Source organism: Erigeron canadensis, chromosome 3 (genome assembly GCF_010389155.1).
Source record: "Erigeron canadensis isolate Cc75 chromosome 3, C_canadensis_v1, whole genome shotgun sequence".
Taxonomy (NCBI): domain Eukaryota; kingdom Viridiplantae; phylum Streptophyta; class Magnoliopsida; order Asterales; family Asteraceae; genus Erigeron; species Erigeron canadensis.
This window is the reverse complement of record NC_057763.1, coordinates 40,490,833-40,500,214: the sequence shown is the minus strand read 5'-3', so window position 1 is coordinate 40,500,214 and position 9,382 is coordinate 40,490,833. Positions and strand designations below refer to the sequence as shown.

At 31.4% G+C, this 9,382-nt stretch overlaps 1 protein-coding gene across 1 annotated transcript; it reads right to left on the bottom strand.

The window, feature by feature from the left end:
- Positions 1-3,537: 3,537 nt before the first annotated feature.
- Positions 3,538-9,147, bottom strand: LOC122590496 (heavy metal-associated isoprenylated plant protein 4). The gene is made up of 4 exons (XM_043762697.1): positions 8,849-9,147; positions 8,333-8,496; positions 4,094-4,181; positions 3,538-3,982 (listed from the first exon to the last, which is right to left on the bottom strand). Exons 1-4 carry the CDS (start codon positions 8,958-8,960, stop codon positions 3,648-3,650), a joined length of 699 nt encoding a protein of 232 aa, XP_043618632.1. The 5' UTR covers positions 8,961-9,147; the 3' UTR covers positions 3,538-3,647.
- Between the last annotated feature and the right edge of the window lie 235 nt (positions 9,148-9,382).

The window sequence follows — 9,382 nt, the reverse complement described above, 5'->3', positions numbered from 1 at the left end:
TTTTTTGTGTGTTCCATTTTCCTCTATCCCTTGATCCAATTGTAGTGTTTAGCACTTTATTTGTGAATTACTATTATTCATTAACATCAAATTAATCATCTTTGTACTACGTTTTCTTGTTATCTTGTAGTGTGTTTGTGATACTACTATTTTGATTTTTCAAAAATTGATTAAGCTAGTTTCTTTGCAAAGGATTGTCATCATAATAATTAACTTAACTAGTAGTAATTGATTTATAATTAATGTTATTCTTTCTTGGGTTTGGTGATTTTTATATGTTACTTCATTCATAGAATATGGTACGAATACTAAACAACAATGACATTTTTCATATTTTATTATTAAAAATCAACGTGTTGCTATCGGTTGTTGAAATCAAAAGTATTTCTAATTGACTAAAGACTTCAATCAATCAATTTGAGTAATATATAAAAATTCAAAAACAATACACCTACTTAATTAGATCGAGTAACATTTAGCTACGTACCAGAATACACTACGTATATAGTTTAATTAATTACAGTATGTTAATTTTCTTTTTTATATGTCGTGAATTCGTTGAAATTATTTAATGTTCTTGAGTAAAGTGGATAGAAAAACCCTAATATTATAATTTATATGTCCATCTTTTAATGAAGCAGTATGTCTGGTTTTCCTAGCTAGTTCGTTGCTAGATTCGATGGATAAACATGTGTTCTCCCAGGGATAATAATAAGCTGGCTGGGCATGTGAGGATTTTAGCCTTTTTCCTGAACAGATGCTTCTTAATTTCTTTTTGTTTTTTTTTTATACTCCGTAATTTATATACTCACTAGCTATACTGCATTGAAACATATTTAATAATCAAAAGTAGTACAGCAATTTATAACTCCGAGAGTACTTGCACCGTGTGTCCAGTTTTATACATATTTATATATCGATCTTCATGAGTACCACCTACCTTCTAGGCTTTCCTGCTCTCTTCAATTCGACCATCATTTTGTGAACATACAAGTGTAGGGTTTTTGACTTTTTGAATATACAGTAGCTAGCTATATAAGATCGATTTGGTTAGTTAACATGTATAGTAGCACTATTTGCATGCGATGGGCATGTCTCTATATATGTATGTGTTTTATAATGGTTTATATTTCAACATATATATACTAGAATAATTAACCCTACTCGATCCTTATAAGATCGATTTAATCGAATTGGCATTTTGATATGTTGAAATGTACGTACTTTATATGAAAGGCTGATCGATATTAATCATGAAGTCCCAATATATATATAATTATATGTAGTTGAAGGCTAACGTACGTAACTTCTTAATTTCTTGTATATATGTTTGCGCGTTTGGTATCAATTGGATGCCCGGCCAGTTTATCTTGTGATATGATATATAGCTCTCTCTCTCTCTATATATATATATATTATATTAGGTGAACTTTTCTTAACAATGTCAATCTTTGTGCATGTGATGGTTAATAACAGTTTTAGATCCAGTTTTGTAAACTTATGATATTCAGATTAAGTTTCAAGCACATACATATAATTAATTCAATGGTACTAATAATTAGTCTTTTCTGATACTACGTAAGCTCCAAACTAATTAGTGTAGCTTTTGATGTACTGATGGCCTGGCATGTGATTCCAACTAATTAATCTAGCTAGCTTCAACACTCAGCAATTTTCAATTTAAAATTGCCTGGCTAGCTAGTGATGGATATCTTACTTTTATTTTATTTTTTAAGCACCAGGAACGAATCTTTAGGGGCTAGACGGGCGCCAGGGTTAGTTGTGGCCCTTCCAAAAATTTGACATCCTTTTGCATTTTTCATGTTTTTTTACATATATAAAGTTAATTGGTTGTATATATTAATTATAAGATAAGTAGAAGAAGATACATACAGATTAATTTGGACCCTCCAAAGGAGTAAATTACTAATATTGTGGGCTTGTGGCCCTCCAAGGCTCAGCTCCAATATGTTTGGTCAAGTTTCGTCAGGCATGCTAGAAACATAACTTCAAAAGTCAATCATAACAAGACTAAAGAAGATCAATAAGTTTCCAGTCAAGCCAAATAATCTTAGATAGCTAGAGCTTAGCCAAATTGTGAAATAATTTCTTGACATTTTATAAATCTTGATTGGGAGATTACCAAGCTTTTAATAATCAGTCAAGCTAGCTAATTCTTATGCGGAGCCCATATCCCCACCATTGTTTTTTGGTATCTTGACCACAACTACTATTTGCAGCGATAGTCGCTGCAAATAGTGTGGGTCTCTTGTGTGTAATGACAAATCTGGCAAAGTAATAGCAGGCCCCCTGTCAGTTATCACTGAAAATAGTTGGATATAGACAAAACACCACTATTTACAGCGATTATCGCTGCAAATAGTGTGGTTGAATTACCAAAAGTTTGGTCGGGATACCAGGTGCCTTCTTATGTTTGTATGCTAATAAGATTTTGACGTGGCCGGGTGTTCCCATCTGATAATCTCTTAATTACTCCATATAGAAATGTATGAAGAAAATTAACTAACTAGATAATGAACTTTGTTGTCCTTTGAGCTTTAGCTTAGTGGTTGAAAGATCATCCCCTTGCATGAGGTCTTGTGTTCAAGCCTTGAGTAGGACATATGAATTAAGTCCCTTTATGAGGGCTTGACTTGGGTATACCCAGGTTCAAGTCTGAGAGGGCATGCCGGGTTTGAAATAGGCATTTCTACTTCGAGGGAGACCCCCCTATCGGGTATTTGAAATAGGCATTTCTACATCGAGTGAACTCTCTAGCGCGGACCCAGTTAAAACAATGTATGCTAGACCTTTCATTATCGAATCACGACACGAAGTTTCTAACGAAATTCACCTTTAAAAAAAAAATAATGAACTTTGTTTCTGGAAATAATTATTAGCTCTAGATATATATATACCGGACACTTACTATATATGCATAAATTAATTACGACTTTACGAGTAGTTTAATCTTTTTTTTTTTCTTTTTGAACATAAGTAGTTTAATTATTTCATTAATTGTTAAAAGATAATTTTGATATTTTATATTATAATATGAAAACAATAAAAGCATAAATTCTAGATACACATGGTTGATCTTGATCATGACCCCAGCCATGATCATTTGGACCTGCTAGCTAGCTTGTTGGACCGCATATTGCCACGTGATCGAATATATATTGATGGGTTTAGTTCATCATGGTAAACCATATGGGCTGAAAATCTTACTATGTTTTTTGGCATAACTAACTAAGGGCATATAGCATGGTACTCAGGAGAATCTCTCTCTTTCGTTGACTGTCTTATTCTCGTTGTTTGTATATGCGCCTAGATTTACACGGCATCATCTACGTACTTTCGCGTCCACGCTTCCCACTCCCATCTTTTATATGTTCTCGAAGTTCATTAAAAAAAAAACATATATGTTTAATTTGCTGTTGTATTTGATGACTAATTAATTTATTGATTAGTTAAACTCTTTCACAAATTAAGTTCAAACTCATCAAGCACAAATCTTATGCCAAAATATAAGCAACATAAATAAACATATACTTACATTACAAATTAAGACGGTCTAGCTCATGATGAGCTAAAATACATGCTCTTAATTAATTAAGTCAATTAATAAATAATGTTTTCTAGCTAGTCTACATTATTAAACAGGCATTAGGATTTTCATCACTAAACAACTGAGGGGCGTATACATAGTGAACAAAATACGGAGCCTCACCATCCGTACCTTTTGCTTCTACTTTATTTTTCTGTTCAAATTCTACAATCTTTGTAGTAGTTACATCAACAATCACTTTCTCTTTTGTTTCCCCCTTCTTCTCAACCTTCTCATCTTTTGAAGAAGGGCCGGGTATGATTTCCGCGTGTTTCCGTGCCCTCTTTTGCATGTAGGTCACAATCTTTTCGGCCTCGATGGTTCCTTCTATCACAACGGTCTGCGACTTTATGTCAGTTTTGACATTATGTATACCTACCATTAATTTCCCATAATGCTAGCTCTAATCAGCTCAATTAATTGCGCGCAAATGGAATAGTATATTAAAAACCAGAAACTCGATGAATTGTGCAGATATTAACTTACCTTTGTGTTTCAGTAGCTTGGATCGAAGATCATACTCGCATTTTTCGCAGTGCATATATGCTTTTATTTTGGTCGTCTTTATAGTTTCCTTCAGTCACACCAAAAATTAATAAAAACAAAAAAACAAATTAAAAACTTTAATACGGTTGACAAAGTTGAAATTAAATTAAATAGCTTGTCTTTGATCATGAGCAACTAGCTAACCCGCGCGTGGAGTCGTCCAGTCCACCATGAAACTATGAAAGTTATTTATATTTAAGCTAAAACGTACTAAATGTGAAGTTGAATGAAATAACAATGTAGCAAATTTTGTTAATAAAATACCTATTTTATGTCACATTTTTACTTTTTAAGTAGTCTCAGATATGTAATTATTAACTTTAGCTATGCTCCTAAAATGAAATTTATTTAAAAGAATAAAAAAAAAAAATAGCAATAATAACTTACAGATGGTGAGCCTATCCCAATCGTTGGTGAAATAACAATGTACATAGATGGGGAAAAACTATGTTGGGGCCTTGGGGTCGATCATTTGTAATTTTAATGTGTACGTACTAACGGCCAAAATTATGGACCCACTAGTTTTCCTTATCAAAAGTACTTTGTAAAGTAACAACGCGATAGAATTATAGCCGTCCTTTGAATTTGTGTTAACATATATACATACGTTTGTGTTCCAAAGTCTTTAATTATAAATAAGAAAAAAAAAAACAAGAGAGAGAGGAGAGTGAGTTAAAAGAGAAGAAACTATTCTTAATTAGATATGATATAAGGGGGGCATGGAGTGGGCCGGCGGGCACACCGCCCCGCCCCCGATGGGTTGGTTTTAGAGGAATGCTCGGAGGGTTAAAAGCCCGTTGATGAACCCTCTCACCGTTAATGTGTCTTTAATGTCCCTCTAACAAGTTTAATTTAAATAAAATTCATAGAAAAAAGATAAAAGAAAGAGGAAGGAGAGCCTGGAGGGTTGCTGGACAAACAGACAAAAACTCATATTTTCTTTTTAGCTCCTTGAGTTCTTAACTGTTGACAAAATAAATAATATAGTTTTAAAACTTTTAATTTAACCTTAACTTTTGATTAAAATTACATATTTAATTTGTTTAAGGTATTATGTTTGATTGGGTTCAAAACCTGGTGTGAGCAAAATGTTCTCAAGAATGGAAACAAGGGTTTTCTTAGTATGAGTTTCCTCTGAAATTGGAGTTGGGTAGCCATGACGCTGAGCCCAAAATTGCCGTTCAAAAAAAAAAGTTTGATTAAAAGTACATAGTTTAACTTTAACGAACATAGTACTCGCGCAATGCTGCGACGGTGGTGGGGAAGGCGGCCTAGTGGTGGTGGGGAAGGTGGTCTAGTGGTGGTGGGGAAGGCAGTCTAGTGGTGTCGGTGGTGATGGTACTATTGGTGGTGGTGGCGGTGTCAAGTGATGTATGTTGATGTAATTGTGATAGTGAAAATTTTTAGGAGATAAAGGCTTAAAGAGTTAATTTTTAAAATAAAGGTTTAGAGTATAAATTATAATTCATTAAGGGCAAAACATAAAAAGTCAAGGGTAATTTTGATAATTCAAAGATAGAATTACCTAAAATAAAAAAATGTCATTTCTTTTATAAAGGAGTAATAATAAAGATAATTTTACAATAGTTATTGACTTTAACTATAGAAGAAAAAAATTATGCTGGTAAAATCTTATTAGTAAAATTTGAGAGAGCTGAAAATTTCAGAAGCATGACTATTCTGACCTTTAAATAGTTAGAATGATAATTAAACAATGATTCAGTTTTTTTTAGCACTAAAGAAGCAATTTGTGAGTATGTTTACTTTCATTTATATTATTCCTCTTTTAAATGAAACTTGAGAGTATAGACCAAAATTTAATTTTCAATAATAATTAATATAGTGTTAAATGAGAAAAAAAAAAAAGTAAACTTTGAATTTCTTTTTCTTAATTAATATCCTTAATTGCACACTGGAAGAGTAATAATGTTTTACTCTTCAAATGATTAGTTAAAGTTGAAAAATTACGTTATACTATAAAATTATTATATAACTAAAACACTAAGAAGGTGAAACTGGATAATTAAACCATTAATTATTATTATTAATATATTTTGTGACGAGATGGGTACCTGTGCAATGCAGAAGCGGTGGTGACAACGGGTGGTGCTAGTGGCAGTGGTGGTAATGATGTGGTTATTAAATTAAAAATAATAATTGATATAAATGGTAGTGTAGTTATTTTATGGTTAATAAATGTATCTTTTGTAAATAACTTTATTAAGAATATGATAGAGATATTAGGTATAAATATTTAAGTTAATTAATAAAGAAGATAGATATTTTGGATAAATATGGGTGTAAAATATTTTAAGGATATATTGGATAGATTTAGTGTGTGAGTTAGGAGTGTGTTGAAAATTAAGGGTATTTTAAAGGTTAAATTACACTTTTGGTCCGTGAACTTGACACATTTTTCACTTTTAGCCACTAAACTTCAAAAATTGCAAATTATACACAAAAATATTTACGGTTAAATTATAAGGCATTCTCGATTATTCAGAGAAAAAAAACTAGAACACGTTACTCCAGATAACCGTTACATTATCTTATTTTTATTATAGTTTAGCAATAGTTAATAAAATGAAGAGAAAGTTACATTTTTGGTCCCACAAGTTAGCAGGATTTTCAGTTATTGCTCTTAAGTGAATTAATTACAGAAAAAACCTTGAAGTTGGTCAAATTTTTCACTTTTTACTCTGTGACTAACAACCGACTATTAGCTCTGTTAAGTGGGGGGCAGATTCGTCTATTCACCATGATCCCTTCTTTTTATTCTTCCAAACTCAAACACAAACCCAAAATTTTGAAAATTACAACGGCCGGAAAACAAAATGTTAACTGAAAAACACACACCAAGCACATACACACACTTGACACACACACATCTGAGTTCAGAAACAAGGGTTTTTGGATACGGAATTGCTTGGATCGGGATCAGGTTTGGCTAGATCTGGTTGGATTTGAAGTGCAATTGCTTTGTTTTGTCTTTCTTTCCGATTCAAACAAGTTTTTCAAGTGAGTCAAGTTTTTCTGGCGAAGTCTAGATCGGATTTATTTTGGCTAGGGTTCATTCGCGATTGATTTCCGAGTCCATTGCAACATGTTTCGTGTTCTGATTCAGAGCTAAGAAGAAATAAATCTAGATTTTAATTTTTCGATCATGATTTTCAAATTTCCGGTCGTCGTGAGTTCAGTGGATATTTCGTTTTCAGCAAAACCTAACGAATCCGGTTTGTGTTCGAGTGTGGGAAGAAAATATCATAGTGAAATAACGAATATGTTATTCACTTAACGGACCTAATAGACGGTTGTTAGTCACATAGTTAAAAGTGAAAAATTTGACCAACTTTAGGGTTTTTTCTGTAATTAATTCACTTAAGGGCAATAATTGAAAATCCTGCCAACTTAAGGGACCAAAAATGTAATTTTCTCTAAAATGAATTAAGGAAAACTATATAAATTTATATAAAACAAACAAAAATATTTACGGTTAAAGTAGACATAAGAAGACTAAAAAATTCAAGTAGCTGCACTAAAAAAAATCTAACTTTATAAATAAAAATTTCAACTAAAAAATAATCATCGTTATTCAAAATAAAACAATTATTTTATCTAATCAAACTATTTTATAACTAATAAAGTAGTAAACTGTAAATATAAAAAAAAACTGTTTCAAAACCCCTCACAAATGAATGTTTATTTTTACTAATCGAACAAAACAATATCTAAAAGACCTGAAGTTAGGCCGATTATCACTTTTAATAATGGAATAAATGGAAAGAAAGAAAAGTAAAAAAAAAAAAAAACTAACGAATCTGGGAAGTTAACGGAGGAAAGGTAACAAAGTTGACGCAGTGACCAAATGTGAAAAAAGTGGTAAGTTTAGTGTATAATTTGCAATTTTTGAAGTTTAGTGACTAAAAGTGAAAAACGTGTCAAGTTCAGGGACAAAAAATGTAAATTACCCTATTTTAAAGGTAGAGAGTTGGAAAATAGGGGAGCATAGTTTGTTTATTAATATAATATAAATATATCTATTAAAATATCTTATTTGGTATTTTTTTTCGATCAAAGTTTTGTCTAGATCTAAATGTATAAAGTATAAACTAAAGGATCATTTATTCTAAATATGTTAAAATTGTGTAAAAATATGAATTGAATCGAAGTAACTCTCACTTTTTTTGTTTCCTTCTTCTCCACTATCACTTTCTTGTCTTGTGATAGAATCTCAACCTTTTTTCTACTCCATTTTTGTAATTTTTCATGAATTTTTTTCACCTCGATAGTGCCCTCTACCGTAATTTCACCTTTTTCATGCTTAATATCCACTTTGTGGACTCCTAATAACCACAAAAAACATGTATTAGTTTTTTGTTTATATAATCTTACCAAAGCAGGTACGAATATTGAGTTTTTTTAGACAGATAAAGCTAAATAAAAGGTTTATCTAATATTTTGTTAGATGTTCAATAGATATTGTTGTTAAAAAAAGTGTGGATTGATTTGCTACTTGAAACTAATTTACAAACAAAAATTAAATATGTAAGTGAATAAGTAAACACTATACCTTTATGAAAATATAAAGTATACCCGACTTAATTTGTATTAAAAACCTTGCTTATATAAATAAAAATACATATAACAATTTTCATATGAACCTAGAATAAAGCATATGCATGAAATATACAGTACCTGGAGTTCTCAAAAGAGGCTTTTTGATATCATGAGCACATTTTGGGCAATGTAAATTAGCTTTATAAACTGCAATGCTGATCGTTTCCTTCTTTGCTTCTACTTTGGCCATGGTCGAAATTGGAGTTATCACTGGCCGGCCAGTTATGAAAAACTATCAATGACTGTTGTATAAGTAAAGTGTTTATCAAGAGATATATTTGGTGGGAATTTTGATTAGAGTGGTTCGCTAACCACTGAAAACATATGAATCAAAAATGATGTTTGGTAAATGTCACAATTTGAAATATTCTAACTTGTGATCTCATGGCACTCAAAATCTCAAATACAAGGTCAAAAATGTATTACGACTATATCTATTAGACAACTTTTACATTAAATCAATTGGAGTTGCTAGAGAAATCAAATGGGTCAAAAACTACTTTTTGCACATGAGTCATTATAACCCATTTTATGGTAATTGTAAAACCTTTTAAAAAGAAGTCATCAAATTAACCACTTAAGGGATATAGCTAACTCGTAGTTGATATACAC

Bases quoted from the DNA above. Each gene is read 5' to 3' on its own strand.
- LOC122590496 (XM_043762697.1), bottom strand. From the start codon at position 8,960: ATGGCCAAAGTAGAAGCAAAGAAGGAAACGATCAGCATTGCAGTTTAT. The intron at 8,497-8,848 runs GTACTGTATATT...TGTGGTTATTAG, and splicing joins GCCTCTTTTGAGAACTCCAG to GAGTCCACAAAGTGGATATT. The intron at 3,983-4,093 runs GTAAGTTAATAT...AATTAATGGTAG, and splicing joins CAAGCTACTGAAACACAAAG to GTATACATAATGTCAAAACT.